The sequence below is a fragment of the Colossoma macropomum genome, unplaced genomic scaffold (genome assembly GCF_904425465.1).
Source record: "Colossoma macropomum unplaced genomic scaffold, Colossoma_macropomum, whole genome shotgun sequence".
Lineage (NCBI taxonomy): Eukaryota > Metazoa > Chordata > Actinopteri > Characiformes > Serrasalmidae > Colossoma > Colossoma macropomum.
In genome coordinates, this window is record NW_023494789.1 from 50,158,087 (window position 1) to 50,176,390 (window position 18,304).

General features: G+C 40.4%; 1 protein-coding gene across 1 annotated transcript in view; it reads left to right on the top strand.

Moving 5' to 3' along the window:
* Positions 1-2,301: 2,301 nt before the first annotated feature.
* Positions 2,302-18,304, top strand: part of mmp24 (matrix metallopeptidase 24) — a 64,467-nt gene continuing 48,464 nt past the window's right edge. Inside the window, exon 1 of the mRNA XM_036571569.1 lies at positions 2,302-2,473. Within this exon, the coding sequence (XP_036427462.1) occupies positions 2,348-2,473 (126 nt within the window). The 5' untranslated portion in view covers positions 2,302-2,347. The remainder of the gene's footprint in view (positions 2,474-18,304) is intronic.

The window sequence follows — 18,304 nt, forward strand, 5'->3', positions numbered from 1 at the left end:
GAACCCTTTCTGCTTTTTGAAAATGGTTCCATTGTATATATTTTTTAAAAATGTGGTTCTTCAAGGGTTCTTTAGTAAAGAGAGTGGTTCTGTATGGAACCATGAACACTCCAAGAACAATTTGCATGCTTAAAAGGTTCTTTGCATCATGAAATGGTTGTTCAAATTGATAGAGAATGTGTTGTATATGGTTCTTTTTAAAAAAGGGTTCTATATAGCACCAGAAAGTGTCTTTCTATTATATACAAGCTCGACATCATAACAGTAGCAGAACCATATTTTGGTGCTACACAGAACCCTTTTTAAAAGGTTTTTATACAGAAACATTTACAACACACTGAAACATTCTTTAGAGAACCTAATGTTGTTTTTCTGTAGCACCCTTTGTAACACAGTAGGCATCATCAGTGCATTGTTTACCTACATCAAACAAATGGTTCTTCAAAGGTTTTTCTAATGAATAAGGAAAGCCTGCCATGCATGGTTTATTTAAAGAACCTTTTACAGCTGGTTCTACACAGCACCAAAATGTGTTCTGCTGTTATTATAAGTCAAAGAACATTTTTAGGTGCTATAAATAGAGAACCCTTTTTGCTATTTAAAAATGGTTCTCTTGTGTACATGTTTTTAAAATATGATTCTTCAAGGGTTCTTTAGTAAAGACAGTTGTTCTGAACAGAACCATGAACAGTCAAAAACCATTTTCATGCATAAAGAGTTCTTTGCATCATAAAATAGTTCTTCAAATTGATGGAGAATGTGTTGTATATGATTCTATATAGGAACAAAAAGGGTTCTTCTATTAAATATAGGCATGACCTCATAACAATAGCAGAACCCCTTTTTAATGCTATATAGAACCCTCATACAACACATTCTCAATCAATCTGAAGAACACTTTTGCGATGCAAAGAACCCTTTAATCATGCAAAGGGTTCTTTTAGTGTTCATGGTTCTATTTAGAACCATTTTCTTTACTAAAACCCCCCTAAAGTACTATTTTAAAGCGTATAGATAGAGAACCCTCTCAATGGTTCCATTGTATATATTTTTAAAATATGGTTCTTCAAGGGTTCTTTAGTAAAGACAGTGGTTCTGTATGGAACCATGAACACTCAAAAGAACCGTTTGCATGCTTAAAGGGTTCCTTGCATGGTGAAGTGGTTCTGGATGATGATGTGTTGTATACATGGTTCTATATAGTACCAAAAAGGGTTCTTCTATTATATACAAGATTGACATCATAACAATAGAAGAACACTTTTTGGTGCTATATAGATCCCTTTTCAAAAAGGTTCTACATAAAACCATAAACAACACATTCTCCAACAATCCGAAGAACCCCTTTTTCAAAGCAAAGAACGCTTTAATCATGCAAAGTGTTCTTTGAGTGTTCATGGTCCTATTTCTAACCATTTTCTTTACTAAAGAACCCTTGAAGAACCATCTTTTTAAAGCGTATAGATAGAGAACCCTTTCTGCTTTTTGAAAATGGTTCCATTGTATATATTTTTTTAAAATGTGGTTCTTCAAAGGTTCTTAAGTAAAGACAGTGGTTCTGTATGGAACCATGAACACTCAAAGAACCGTTTGCAGGCTTAAAGGGTTCCTTGCATGGTGAAGTGGTTCTGGATGATGATGTGTTGTATACATGGTTCTATTATATACAAGCTTGACATCATAACAGTAGCAGAACCCTTTTTGGTGCTATATAGAACCATATACAACAATCTGAAGAACCACTTCACCATGCAAAGAACCACTTAAGCATAGTCCTAAATAGAACCATTGCCTTTGCTGAAGAACCCTTGAAGAACCATCTTTGTTCAAGTGTGTGTTGTTTTTAAACATCCTCCTCGTGCACGTCTAAGCTCTGACTGCCTCTTTGTTTTGGCTCTGTTTGCTATTACACATGCGTGCACGCGAGCCTAGATAGGCTACAGAGCCGTGACGACACGCGGCATCGCGTTGCGGTTCAACATTAATGAAGTGCCATCTGCATCCGCGCGGCACCCATGCACGGGCCCGCGAGCGCAACGCTATCCCGCCTCGCTGATTAAGTATTTAGATGCGCCGCTCGCGTGTGACCGCGTGGGACTGACCGACCGACGGACCGACGGACCGACAGACCAACCGACCGACCGACCGCCTCCAGTCGACTCACCCACCGCATCCTCCGAGGCAGATGCATGATGGCTCGCGCTGAGAAATAGCCAGATTCGACACGTACAGGAGGCACGCGAGTTTAAAGAGCACGGGACGGCGACGCGAGCCTGGAAGATCAAAGACGGGGGAGATCCGGGGAGGGGGGGATTGTTTGTTGTTTTAGGGTGGTGGGGGGACAGTCATGGCGGGGGTGGGAGCGAAGGGGAAACGGACTGGGCTCCCGGGGTTCTGCTGGAAAACCTGCTACTTTCACATCCTCTTCTGGGTCGTGTCCGTCTGCGGGGAGGAGAGGACCTTCATCGTGGAGGTAGGTGGAGGATGCTGAGGAGGCAGAAATAGGCGCGCGGGGGTCTGTTGTGGTCAGCTAAGACCCCTTTCGTAAGAAACAAACATGCCTGGCTTGCTTTTATGAAGCTGAAGTTGGCATCTCGTTCGAATTTGTCCGTTCCACCTTAAATGGTGCAGCAGTTACATTGTGGCGCCTGAGGCGCCACAATGTAACTGCTGCACCATTTAAGGTGGAACGGGGAATTCGAACGAGATGCCAACTTCAGCCTCGTGCTTGACTGTGCAGTAAACACTCGAACCAACAACACATAGGCTGCAATGCAAAGCCACCTCAAGCATATATACATGCTAAAATAACTAAAATTATTATTATATATAATAATAATATTAATATATATTCCTTTATTCCTTCTATGCGTCCCATTATTAGCTAACATAGGCTACTTTCCTACAAAACGTTTCCTTTAACCCACGCCACACTGGATTAGGCTACACAGGGAAATGTTTACAGCCTTTATCCAGATGTTATCGGCTAATATTCCAGTCGTTTGTTGTTGTTTTCCTCATAAAAACATGGGAAAAACATCCATAACACCCATGAGATGCTTCCACTTTGTTTAGACCCAGCCTATTTTTTCCTTAAGGATCCAAATATAGCTTCATCCATAATTTATGGAAATGGTAGGGATGCGTTTGAGTGGAGGGGGGCAGTGGTGACAAGCCGAGCTCCATTTAGGCATGTCTCTCGGTTTCGGAGATGGCTATGCTTTCTGAAAGCGGGTTCTCGCCAGCTGTGTTCTCCTATTACAGCATCCGAGGACAAAGAGTAGAACCACGGGGGTTGTTTTGTCGACGTTTCCGTCACAAAGAGCAGGCCGGACTGGACAAAAGCTTTTGTGCTCCACGCTGCGTGTGAAGTTATATGGCTTTTTGTATCACTTCTAGCAAAAAGGGTTCTACGTGATGCCAAAAAAGGAGGTTCTGTGATGTGGAACAATAGGAGAACGCTTTTTGGTGCTGTATAGAACTGTTTACAAGAATTTGGTATCCAAAGAAGCATATGCCTCAAGGTTTCCATCATAGAGAAAACAACAGTTAAGCATGCAAGAGACCATTTGTCATAGTTCTGCGAAAGAACCCTGGAAGAACCCTCTTTTTAAGGTGTAGATAGATAGATAGATAGATGTTATTCATCCTCGAGGTACATGTTTGGGTGCTACAATAACAAAAGGACATGTCATGTGATAAATACACATACACACGTCGCTCTTAAAAAAGGTGCCACAAAAGGTTCTTGGAGCGATGCCATAGAACCATGTTTGGTTTCCCGAAGAACCATGTTTGAAAAGATTTGTGAGTGTCAAGAACCTTTTAAACATTTAAAGAACCTTTACATAATATAAAGGTTCTTTACTGACTCACAGTCACATCTCATAGATAACTATACATTGAAAGGTTCTTTAGAGAACCAAAAATAAAATAAAAAACACTTTTGGTTTCCTAAAGAACCATGGTTAGAAACCTTTTAAGGGCTTTAAGAACCTTCACATAATACAAAGGTTCTCTGCCGATCTAAGGGTTCTTCCTGTAACCTTTATATTATGTGGTTCTTCAAAAAGGTTCTCTGCTGATATAAGGGTTCTTCCTGAAAATCTTACATTATATGGTTCTTTAAAAAGGTTCTCTGCCAGTCTAAGGGTTCTTCTTGAAACCTTTACATTACGTGGTCCTTTAAAAAATGTAAATAGGTTCTTCACACTTACATATCTCATTCACAAAATGATGGTTCTCTGAAGAACCATCCATTGAAAGGTTCTTTAGGGAACCAAATGTTGTTTTTCTGTAGCAAATGCCTTTATTTTTAAGAGTGTACTGTATATGCTTAGCATGTGAAAAATATTAGTGTATGGTTCTACACAGGTTCTCACAGTGGTTCTACATATATTTTCGGGTACTATAGATAGAGAACCCGTTTTGCTTTTTGAAAATTGTTTTGAAAAGAACCTTGTACAAAACACCAAAAAGGGTTCTGCTGTTATTATGAGTCGTCATTTTTGGGTTTTATAGATAGAGAACCATTTTGCTAAGAGTGTACACCCTTATAAAATGGTTCTTCAAAGGTTCTTTGTGAAATGCATTGTTTATATTTAATATATAGAACCATGACAGCACAGAGAACAGTCTGAATGCATAAATGGTTCTTTGCATGGTTACATGGTTAACATGGTTCTTCTCTGTGATGGAAAGCTTGTGCTATATGGTTCTTTATTTTGTGAACTGGTTCTATATAGCACCAAAAAGGGTTCTTGTGGTTTATTTGAAGAACCTTGTACAAAACACCAAAAAGGGTTCTACTCTTAGTACAAGTCAAGTCATTACAAGTCATTTTTGTTTTATAGAAAGAGAACCCTTTTTACTAAAAGTGTACGCCCTTATAAATGGTTCTTTGGTAAAAGCACTGTTTATGTTTAATGCATAGAACCATGACAACTCAGAGAACAGTCTGAATGCATAAATGGTTCTTTGCATGGTTGAAGTATTCTTCTCTGTGATGGACAACATGTTGTATGTGGTTCTTTATTTTGCAAACTGGTTCTATATAACACCAAAAAGGGTTCTTATGGTTTATTTGAAGAACCTTGTACAAAACACCAAAACGGGTTCTGCTTTTATTCCCAGTCAAGTCATTACAAGTCATTTTTGTTTGTTAGAGATAGAGAACCCTTTGTGCTGAGAGTGTACACCCTTATAAAATGGTTCTTGAAAGGTTCTTCGGTAAAGGCACCACTTATATATTTAATAGAAAGAGTTCAGACATCAATCTGAATGCATAAATGGTTCTTTGCATGGTTATATTGTTCTTCTCTGTGATGGGAAACCGTTGGTATATGGTTCTTTATTTTGTAAAATGATTCTATACAGGACCAAACAGGGTTCTGCTATTGTTACAGGTCTTAGAACCTGTTTCTGGTGCTATATGAAACCCTTTTTGCCGTGTAGCATCTGGTTTCATGGTCAGGCTGTGTTCGTACAGGTGGGCGCTCTTTGTTCCTTTGTTTACTTGTGAGCTCACCCACTCACGTTTAGTTCACACTCAACTCGTTAGAGCCGAGAATCAGAGAATCAGACAATCAGACTGCTCTTTAGCTGATCACCTGCAGTCTGCATGGAGCGGATGTTCATCAGACGTTTAGCTGTAAAGGAGCCGTGTAGCCCAAAGCTGCAGATTGAATTGTCAGCTCTGTAGCTCTTCTCTCTAATTCAGACGACGTTTCTCAGAGCAGACCGTCTTTTTCAGCCCCCCACACTGTCGTTTCATTCACGAGACTAAAGCAGGTGTCCTCTCAGGTATGAGCTCGTATTAATACTGCACTGTGACAGAGAATAGGCCTTCACTTTATTAACACATACGGACATTCACTGCCCACTTTATCACCTCATACTGTACTGTGCCAAAGTCAAAGACCACCTTCATTTATTTGACGTCCAGTTATTCATTTTTCAGAAAACATATTTAACAGAAAACAACACAGAATCCTCAACAGCCACATCTAGGCCCAATCCCATTTCAGCCCTCGCCCCTACCACTCAGCCCTGACCCTCTGTTTGCACGTTCACAGTTTAGGGGTAGGGTGTCCCGATTCTTGTTGAGAGGGGGAGGGTGAAGTGTTGGGGCTACATGACCGTCCAAACGGAGGTTTTTCAGGGACTCCAAACAGAGAAAAAAAGAAAAACCGGCAAAATGGAGCACAAGAGACTAAAGAAACCCACAAATGTGAGAATTTTCTCTATTAAAAATTACAATAACCACTGTATTATCTTAGTTTAACGTTATTTCAATGTATTTTGGTCGTTTTCTTCATAAAAAATCGCTAATAGTATCCTAATGTCTCGGTAGCTAGGTAGCTAACTTTCCCGTTCCACCTTAAATAGTCCAGCAGTTCTGATGCCTGAAGCGCCAGAATGTAACTGCTGCACCATTTAAGGTGGAATGGGAAAATTCGAACAAGAAGCTGGTTCATAAGTGGTCTGATGTTTTTTTAAAAAAAGCCGCGGTATGAAGTTTGAGTTTTACGTTTACATCTCGTCGTCTTCTGTGAGTTTATTGGCTGGTTGCTAAGCAGAAATCTGATTACTGTCCGACTCATGTAGACCCAGAGTTTCTCTATTATCTGATTACTCAAGTGCATGTAAACGTGTTGATCGGATTACTGACAAAATCTGATTTTCTGCAGGTATCAGATTATTAAGTGCATGTAAACGCATTCATAGTGTGTGTTATGACCCCCCACAACAATCTCTGGGTCAGCGGTTAGACACAAGGAAAAGATGCCTGGTGTCTTGTTCAAGTCAATAGGCCATTTAAACAAAACTACCTAAAACAATTTATTTGTATTTAGAATTATTTTTGAATAAATATTCAGTGCCTATTTTGCTGTCGTAGTTTTGGTATATTTTGAATAAACGACGGGCCGTTTGGGTCGTGGCAAAATGTTAAGTAAAAACACATCTGGCCCACAGATCTGCTGAGATTGTTTAATATGGCCCTTTTAGTGGTTGAGTTTGAGACCCCTGATCTACAGGGAACTAACTTAAATATGACCGTTTCCTGTAAATTCTTGTACACAAAACCTAAAATATAAAATGTGCGATAACTTTTGCACAGGCTACATTTTGTTTTTTTTTTCCCCCAGTATGTTAAATTCAGCAAATAAACAGTAATCATGCATTAAAATGTGCAGAAGTGTGTCTCTGTAGAGGATGTGTAACTTATTTAAAAAAAAATCAACAACAGCATGGCATTTGACCAGGGGCGCACAAACTTTTTGCAAACGTTTCTGGGGTGTCGTTTGCTCTCAGTTTATGGTATTTTCAACACAGCAGACCAAATGCCAACCATCAGTTGCTAAAGAACATGAACACCACACACACAGTCTTTGTTTGTTCACATTTTTGTTTTTAATGCTGGATCGTTTTCCTCTGTTTCTGTTCGGAACACATGCAAACTAATATTACACACAGGATGGAAATGGTATTTTAATGTCTCAGGGCTTTGGGAAGGTGGGGCAGGCCGCCCTCTTATTTACGTAATAGTTCTTATACCAGTCCACTGACTCAGTGATCTGACCTCTGTCTGTTTAATATCCTCCGCAGGTCGTCTCCAAATGAGAGACGTTGTAATCAAGCAGTGTTTTACGACACAAATTCAGCTGTATAGTTTCTACATTCTTCTTTTTCATGCTCGCCTCTAAAGATGTAAAGGTTTGGTCCAGAACATCCACTGGTAGAGAGGAGCAAACGCATTTACCATTCATTTTCTATGTTATAGAAACTGTTCCAGCACATTTTTAATGTTGGCAATATATAGCATATCACTGTTGTCAGAACAAAACCAAATCTCAAGGCAGGTCAAGCAATTATTGTAAATTGACAATTAGAGTATATCATTAAAAAATGAATACCTTTTTTGCTGTTATAATATTAAATAACACATATTCAGTCTGTGCTTTTTAAGTCATTATTATGTAAAACAACAGCAGTTGTTAACATGACAAGCATGAGAACCGCTTGAAATAGTGAAAAAATGTCCAAAATAAATCTAAGGCCCAATCCCAGTTCTTATTTTTACCTCTACCCCTTGTTTTTGAGTGTCACCTTGTCCCTTATAACTGTGTTGCAGGGGGTAGTGGTTGAAATCTTCCCTCTGAAATGGGACCCTCAAATAAAAAGAGCATCACTTCATTAACAGCTACCAGCGCTGCTCTGTGGGCGACCCTGCCAGTCTGCAGTGACAGCAGAGGAGGGTAAAGTTCAGCTCCTCACTGCTGGGCTTTGGTTACATTTAGGGACTCATATTCCTTCAAAGAAGGACAATTATTTGTTATCACCCAATGATATTGATCAGTGATGTGAAGCTGAAGTCAGATACTCACCAGCTTCTTGTACGGATTTTCCCGTTCCACCTTAAATGGAGCAACAGTTACGTTGTGGTGCCATCATTTAAGATGGAACGGGAAATTTAGCTAGCTACCGAGACATCAGCAAACTACTGGCGATTTTTTATGCATGTTATAAAGAAAATGACCATAATACACTGAAACGACATTAAACTAAGATAATACAGTGGTTATCGTCATTGTTTGTGGGTTTCTTTGGTTGTTTGTTCAGCCATCTTGCCATCATAACTCTCTGTTTGGAGTCTCTGAAAAACCTCCGTTTGGAGGGTCATGTAGCCTTAACACTTCACCCCACCCCTCTATCTCAACAAAAATCGGGACACCCTACCCCTAGATGTGAACGTGGAAAGCGAGGGATTGGGCTAAGTGGTAGGGACGAGGGGTGAAATGGGATTGGGCCTAAATCTGAACTGTGTTAGTCATGGAGAACCTCTCATTTGTGTGCATGCTCATTCACATTGAAGGTATGAGGTAAGCTGTGTGATTAGCTGTGAGGATGGTGACATCTGGAGTATCAGTTATGACTTCAATGCCGTAACACATCTGGCAAACCTGAGAGTGCCGTCTGCTGCCCTACTGTGTTAATATAGTGCTCATGATCTGACTGGCAGTAAAGATGAAGATGGTGATTGTGATGGTGGGATCATCAGGAAATGGGCCCTTTAAGACTAAATGGCTTCTTTGTTGGATCTGCAGCCTCTAATAAGGCGTGTTATTCAGAGCTGAACTGGCTGACTTACTTTAATAGAAGTGAGGAACGAAAGTCTGGACCGATTGATGGATTCTGGCTGTTGAGATGTAAACAGAGTCTAGAGGAACTTTCACAGTGATGGTGATAGGAACCAGACGTCCACCTATAAAAGCTCCTTCGCAGAAAGTTATCACATGCTTTTTTCTGGAAGTTTCAGGATAAAGTTAGTAAAATACACAGATCAGCCATAACATTGAAAACTGCCTCCTTGTTGTCCATTTTATCAGCTCCACTGACCATACAGGAGCACTTTGTTGTTCTACAGTTACAGACTGTAGTCCACCTGTTTCTCTGCATACTTTGTTACCCTGTTCTTCAGTGGTCAGGACCCCCACAGGACCCCCACAGAGCAGGTACTATTTGGGTGGTGGTGTGTTAGTGTGTGTTGTGCTGGCGGGAGTGGATCAGACACAGCAGTGCTGCTGGAGTTTTTAAACACCTCAGTGTCACTGCTGGACTGAGAACCAAAAACATCCAGCCAACAGTGTCCTGTGGGCAGCATCCTGTGACCACTGATGAAGGACTAGAGGATGACCAACACAAACTGTGCAGCAGCAGATGAGCTATCGACTCTGCCTTTACATCTACAGGGTGGACTGACAAGGTAGGAGTGTCTAATAGAGTGGACAGTGAGTGGACAGAGTGTTTAAAACCTCTAGCAGCACTGCTGTGTCTGATCCACTCAGACCAGCACAACACACACTAACACACCACCATACCCGCACAGCTGAAACATAACCATGTAATCAAAATAATCAAGCTAGTTAGCCCGGCAGCTAACATTAGCTACCATTACTGATGTACAGTAGATCAAACAGAACTAAAGTGTGATAAACTGTAAGTTGTGAATGCTGTGAGAGCGCCCCCTGCTGTTTATCAGAGCGTCGCCGCTCCCCAGTTTCAGTCTCCATTTCCCAAACGCTTTAGCCGAGCGCGCTAACGTTACTCCTCCTAATAAACAGACACACGTTCAGCTCTGTCTCCTCATTATTCACCACCATCACTGTAATATTTCATCATCAACATTAACACACGAAGGTGATCAGAGGGGCGGTGGAGATCGAGTCTGCAGCGTCTGAGATCTTTAAAACGCAGAGTTAGAAAAGAAAATCATCTCACAGTGAAAGCAGCGTTTTACAGTAGAAATAAATGGAGCTCATTATGCTGGTAGTGAACTATGCTGCTGACACAGCTGCCTAAAAACCATAGAAACGGACCTTAAACAGAAGTGAGGACCCTGTTGGGGTTCATCCTAAAGTTAGGACAGGATTTAGGAGGTTTAGTCTAGTTAGGATGTTTGTGTGATGCTGTTTTCCTTTCTGGAGTTCATGATGAGATTATGAAGGTAGGAACTGTTATTCTGTAATAGCTACTGTACTAAATTCAGTCGTCATGGTGACTAAACAGATCAGATTTCAGACTTAAGAAGTTTCTGTAATACAGGCCCTGGTGTACATTTCTAATGTGTTTTCCGGTTGCATAGCCTTACTCAAATGGACTGAAGCACTAAAACTCAGTGTTCATGTCCGAAAGGCCACTTCATTCAATATTACTTTATTTATTTATTTATTTAAGAAGCGTTCAGCGACGGATCTATCAGATTTACACTGTTGCATGCTATTTTGATCACTGCCTGAAGGAGTTGCTGGAGTGACTCAACATAATGCTCTGTACTGGACTGACAGCCACATTCCTTAAAACACTGTGACATCCATTTTAGTCGATGATTGACATGGTGCTCCTCGCATTAGTGAAGAGTTCCTCTTACCCACAAGATAGGAGCTCTGATTGGAAATGTCTGCAGATGTTTTTATTATAGTATGATAATTAATTTACTTTTCTCTGCATACTTTGTTAGCCCCCTTTTACCCTGTTCTTCAGTGGTCAGGACCCCCATGGACCCTCACAGAGCAGGTACTGTTTGGGTGGTGGGTCATTCTCAGCACTGCAGTGACACTGACGTGGTGGTGGTGTGTTAGTGTGTGTTGTGCTGGTACGGCTGGAGACTTTTTTCTCGAAATATTACGACTTTATTCTCCAATTTTTATTTTTATTAACAGTGGCCCTAAAACGCCGTCGTAGTGGGGGAGGTGAACATTTATTTTCACTTAGATAATCAACAACAACAGGGCTGCACAAAGTTTTGCATATGACTGTATGAGTCATTTCTGGGTGTTGTTTACTCCCAGTTTATAGTATTTTCAACACAACAGACCAAATGCCGACCATCAGCTGCTGAACTACATGAAAACCAGACACATAGTCTTGACAATAAGAGTCATTTTTCTTTTTAAGTGCTGATTTCTTTAATTCCTCTTTTTGGTTGACCTCTTCTTCAACTGAAGGCATTAATAAAAACTGCTCTCTCGACTAATAACTGATCCATCGTATGTGTCAGAGCCCACGGAGACGCCCAAACTCTCAGCAGCGTGTCACACAGAGTTAGAGACACGCCGTCTCCCTCTGACAGTTCAATTTTAGCCGAGAGCAGATAAGCCCCAACAGTTTGCTGGATTTGAGCCTGAATGATCAGCAGTTGTTTCCTATTAATATATGTGGTGTGGATTTGGACGCTGGAGCGTCTCAGTGCGGGTTTTAGTCCACTTTACACCTCGTCTTCTTTCTGGACGAAGGTCTGATGAGGTTTGATTGTGGACAGCATGTTCAGTTCTGTCGTTCTGTGAAGTTGTTTTGGTTTCATAAAACATGACTTCATCCAGGTGGCTGAAATGTGTTCTGTTTCCATGGAAATGTAAGCTGTTTTCCTTTCATCTCTTTGTAGAATCGACTACACAACTACAAATGTTATTAATAGTTGGGGGGTGGTGTAGATTATATAAGTACGCTGGCGCTGACATCTTAGATGCATTAATTGCAGATTTCATAATATCAATCAGCCAAAAAACACAATGACAGCTGACAGATACGTTTACTTTACTGAAAGCTCCAAATGGCACCTAATCAAAGGCAAAATACACTAACAAACAAGGTGCTTTTGAGGCTGAATATAAAAATGTAATGATGAAAAACGTGTTTCTTGCGCTGAATACATCGGTCACAAAGAACTTTTACAAGAATCTGGGTCCAAACCATTACAAAAAGACGTGTACTCAGCTCATTTTACTAAGTAAACTTAAGTAAAGTTAAAGTGTATTACTTAACATATTAGCACAAGGCACCTTATCAACCACTCTATATTTCAGTTCTATCTGGAAATGTCGAGTGTGACTGCTGAATGCAATCAAATCCTCACAGCAGTGTTCCGACATCTAGTGTAACGCCTTTCCAGAAGAGTAGAGGCTGTTACTGCAACACTAATGCACTATTAATACCCTTCATTTCCGGGGATGGGGGAGTAGCTAAGTAGCGCACTACTTTTTGTAGCGCCTACAAATTTGTGTGTAGCTATTGTGATAATTTTCTCTACAATTTCCCTACAGGCTTCAGGCATCTGCTTACACTTAAACTTACTTTTTGGTGATCTTTGTGTATATTTGCAGCTTTTCAGTGGCTCATGATTAACTGCAGTGTCTTGTCTTGTTTGGTGTGGAGATATAAATACATTCTGACAGTCGCGCTTTGAAAGTAGCTAAAAAGTCATGCAATACTTTTCAAAATGTAGCTAAAAACTGGCCACTACTTTTTCTGTAAAAGTAGCTCAATTGTAGCAGCTACAAATTTTGGGAAAGTAGCTACCATGTAGCTAACTGCTACTTTTTCAGTAGCGATCCCAACCCTGTCCATTTCAGAAGAAACGCTGGAGAATCAGGGGCCGGATCCATGAAAACTTTCTTAAGAAGACTTGCGAAGGTTCTTAAGACAAACACCAAGAAGTTCATAAGAATGTTCTCAAATGCAATTCTTAACAAAAAGGTAATAAGTTCTCAGAAATTCTCTTAAGATGATATGAATTATTTTCTTAAGATCTTTTAGGAAAATCTTTGTTTTCTTACGTGGGTTACATTGCATTTTTTTTCCCGTATCATAAATGACGCAAGATACATTTTGAATTTGTGTGAACTGTTATTTCAGTTATTAGGTTAATCACTCAGAGGAGCAAAATGGGGGAAAAACCTCAAACCAAGTGTTTTAAAAAAATTAGCAAACAAGAACTGGAGGATATGGTGGAGGAACAGCCAACAGGAAAAACATCGTCCTTGTAAAATACAATAGTTTTGGGGTGACGGCGGAAAGCGAGAGAGGAGGATGGACAGGAGTCGATTAAAATTGATAACATGTTGGCCTCATCAGCTCTTACAGCCTAAGACAGTGTGAGGCTGTCATTGAGTTAAGACAACATTTAAGAACATAATGTTTTCAAGAAACGCACTTGTTCTTAAAATTATTCTCATGAAAATGGTTAAAAAAAAGGAAACAAGAATTTTTAAGAAGTTATTTGAAGAATAACAATTTTTCAACTTATGTGTTTAAGAAAAAACACACATTTAAGAAGCTTTTCTTTCTTAAGACATTTTCGTGAATCCGGCCCCTGGTGTGAAATGGTGGTGTGTGCGCTGGATGTGAGGAATCTAGTAGTTGTGTAATATTGTAGTTCTTGGCCTGTAAGACCTTTTGTTCACTCGTTCTCTGAGACGATGAAATCACTGCACTACCTGTACAAAACTGGAACCTTTTGATTCTCTGATATTAAACCAGATTTCAGCAGGTCGAAAATACAAGAACTGTTCTTTGGTGTGAAAAAGTGACTGATGGAGAAAAAACTCTTCAGTAAATCAGTTAAAGAGACTGTTGGGTTTTGGTGTTTTTGGTTTTTTTAGCCTTGTTGTGATGAGACACTGACTAAAGAGCATAATTTAAGGCCATTTTATTTGAAGGGGAATTCCACCAGTTTTTCTACATTTCCGGTAAAGATGTAAACAAAATCATTCAGAGTGGTTTGGTGTAAAATGCTCCATTCTAGAGAAACTTACTGAGTGTTTGTTTATGATGGTGGTGATAGGAACCAGACGTCCACCTCTAAAAGCTGCCTCACAGAAAGTTACTACATGAAATGATTATGAATTCACTGCCTGATGTCTGAAGATTGTTTTGATACAATTTTGACCTAAAATGTATTTTCAATGCACCTTCATGGTGGAAGGATACCTGCAGGGTGTTGAGAGGCAAAATTGTTTCCAGAGACTTATTTACTTATAGATTTAGCACCATTTTTCCATCATCAACATTCCATATAAACGCAGAAGACTTGTGTAGGTTCACTGGTGGTTCTGGATAGTAAATGAAATGTCTATATTTGTGTTGTAATCATGGCGACCCCTGGTTCCTATCACCACCACTGTAAAGACATCTGATTTTATATATATATATATATATATATATATATATATATATATATATATATATATATATAAGTATGTATAAGTGGTGGTGATAGGAACCAGACGTCCACTTCTGAAAGCTCCCTTACAGAAAGTTACTACATGAATGGTTAGATTTGTTCTGCCTGATGTTTTTAATAGTATTATGATAATGTTTTAGCTTTTAATACATTTATTTTAATCCATTCCTGGTGGAGGGATACATGCAGGGTGATGTGAGGCAAAATAGACCACAAAGAAAACTTATTATTTCAGACTTTCCACTATTTTTCCATCATCAACATTCCATATAAACGCAGAAGACTCGTGTAGGTTCACTGGTGGTTCTGGATAGTAAATAAAATGTCTATATTTGTGTTGTAGTCATGGCGACCCCTGGTTCCTATCACCACCACTGTAAAGAGATCTGAACCATTTCACACCAAACCACTCTGAATCACTCTGTTTACATCTCACACACTGAATTACACAGGGCATTAGAAAAATCAGTGGAATTCCCCTTTAAGTGACACGAACGCAGCGGGCTGTACTCTGGCTAGAATGAGGCTTTATTGACTTTCGTCTGGCGAGTCAGGCGTGTTGGGCTGTGCGTGTGCGTGGGCAGCCGTGGGTGTATAAGGTGCTAGAACAGAGTCTTCTCTCTCGCTGTGGGCACAATGAAGGCACTAAAGCGAGTTAAAAATTGTCAACACATTTGCCTGCTTCAGAAACTCGGCTTGTCCTGAATACGTCTCGTGCAGAGAAACAAAGAGAGAGAACGAAATGTTTCCACTCGACGAGAACAAAAGAAAGACTGTCATCTGTACATCGTACGCCGTACCAGACTGTATCAGACTGAGTGGATAGAGCACAGTTTGTGTGCAAAAGCAGATCAATATAGTAACACAAAAAGGTTCTGTGACTTAAAGATTTTTCAAAGACTCCAAAAACCATAACAACAAGCTTTACATCATAGAGAAGAACAATGTGACCACACAAAAATACATTTATGCATTCAGATTGTTCTTTTTGTTGTCACAGTTTTATACATAACTAAGCTGGTCACAACTATGACATAATCACAATCAATAACTGATCGCAATTTTTTGCCATTTTTGCAATTATTTTTCACTATTGTTAGCTTTTAGAGTCATACAGAGGGCGGCAGTGAGTGACATTTGTCTATTCGATGTTTGTTAATGACGCCTTTAGAGGGCGGCAGTGAGTGACATTTGTCTATTCAATGTTTGTTAATGACGCCTTTAGAGGGCGGCAGTGAGTGACATTTGTCTATTCGATGTTTGTTAATGACGCCTTTAGAGGGCGGTGCTGAGCGACGTTTGTTTTATTTGATGTTTGTTAATGACGCCTTTAGAGGGCGGAGCTGAGGGACGTTTGTCTATACGATGTTTGTTAATGACGCCTTTAGAGGGCGGCGGTGAGTGACGTTTGTTTATTTGATGTTTGTTAATGACGCCTTTAGAGGGCGGAGCTGAGCGACGTTTGTTTATTTGATGTTTGTTAATGACGCCTTTAGAGGGCGGCGCTGAGTGACGTTTGTCTATACGATGTTTGTTAATGACGCCTTTAGAGGGCGGCGCTGAGTGACGTTTGTTTATTTGATGTTTGTTAATGACACCTTTAGAGGGCGGAGCTGAGTGACGTTTGTTTATTTGATGTTTGTTAATGACTCTTTTAGAGGGCGGAGCTGAGCAACGTTTGTCTATACGATGTTTGTTAATGACGCCTTTAGAGGGCGGAGCTGAGCGACGTTTGTCTATACGATGTTTGTTAATGACGCCTTTAGAGGGCGGCGCTGAGTGACGTTTGTCTATACGATGTTTGTTAATGACGCCTTTAGAGGGCGGCGCTGAGCGACGTTTGTTTATTTGATGTTTGTTAATGACGCCTTTAGAGGGCGGCGCTGAGCGACGTTTGTTTATTTGATGTTTGTTAATGATGCCTTTAGAGGGCGGCGCTGAGCGGCGTTCGTTTATTTGATGTTTGTGACGCCTTTAGAGGGCGGAGCTGAGCGACGTTTGTTTATTCGATGTTCGTTAATCACGCCTTTAGAGGGCGGAGCTGAGCGACGTTTGTTTATTCGATGTTCGTTAATGACGCCTTTAGAGGGCGGAGCTGAGCGACGTTCGTTTATTTGATGTTGTTAATGACGCCTTTAGAGGGCGGCGCTGAGTGACGTTTGTTTATGTGATGTTCGTTAATCATGCCTTTAGAGGGCGGCGCTGAGCGACGTTTGTTTATTCGATGTTCGTTAATGGCGCCTTTAGAGGGCGGAGCTGAGCGACGTTTGTTTATTCGATGTTCGTTAATGACGCCTTTAGAGGGCGGAGCTGAGCGACGTTTGTTTATTCGATGTTCGTTAATGACGCCTTTAGAGGGCGGAGCTGAGTGACGTTTATTTATTCGATGTTTGTTAATAACGCCTTTAGAGGGCGGCAGTGAGTGAGGTTTGTCTATTCAATGTTTGTTAATGACACCTTTAGAGGGCGGCGCTGAGCGACGTTTGTTTATTCGATGTTTGTTAATGACGGCTTTAGAGGGCGGCGCTGAGCGACGTTTGTTTATTCGATGTTTGTTAATGACGCCTTTAGAGGGCGGAGCTGAGCGACGTTTGTTTATTCGATGTTTGTTAATGACGCCTTTAGAGGGCGGAGCTGAGCGACGTTTGTTTATTCAATGTGTGTTAATGACGCCTATAGAGGGCGGCGCTGAGTGACGTTTGTTTATTCGATGTTTGTTAATGACGCCTTTAGAGGGCGGCGCTGAGCAGCGTTTGTTTATTCGATGTTTGTTAATGACGCCTTTAGAGGGCGGCGCTGAGCGACGTTTATTTGAGCTGTGTCTGGTATCACTCGACAGCTAGAAAGTGAGATAGCTAATCAGTAAATCTGGCCACTTCCATTTGCTTGCCTGAAGTATATATTCAGCATAAATACAATTCAAAGTGCTTTACATAAATCAAAGCAAAATAAAAATAGCTTCAAAAACATAATGGTCATTTAAAAGCTGCACTCATGCTGTATTTGAATTCTGATGCTACATCTACAAAATATTGTAGCATAAATATACATTATGTTAAATAGGCAGTCGCCTGTCACCTTAAACACAGCACTTTTTTCAAAGAAAGTTAAAGAAAGTTGTTTAGGAATTCAAAGTGTCAGTTTGGCCTATTAAATATTATTTATCATGCACTAATAAAAACACTAGTAGTACTGAGTTTCATGTGTTCTTTTAGTCCTACAGTGTGAGCTTTGGGCATTAAAAAAGAATAAATAAATACAAAAATTATTAAGTATGAAGTCATTGTAAAAAATCATCCATCACCCAGTTTGGTTGTGGAGAAACGGAACCAGAATCAGCCATAAAAGTTGATGATGGTGCAGCTCAACATATTACAGTACATTACAGTAGAGCTGCTGTCATTGCTAAGTCATACTGTACTGCTGTTCTGCTTATATCAGCACTGTGTGTTATTGCAGTATTGATAGATACGATAATAACCGAGGTTAATAACGACTGTTTCACTGGTGTTAATGGTCAGCTGTGAGAGTGGACCGATGTGTGTTTTGTATGTCTCTGAACACAAACGCCATCAGCAGCTCTCCTTCCTTCCTTTGTCTGAGCTTCTCCAGCGTTGATGCACTGTACGCCTCCCATCCCCCATCCTCCCTCTACTGTACGCTCTCATCTCTCTCGCTCTGTCTCTGTCTCCTCCTCTCCTCCTCTCCTCCTCTCCGTCTGTCTCTGGACTCGTCTTGCTCTGTTTCCTTTTTTCTCCCCTCTCTGTCTTTATCTTTCTCCGT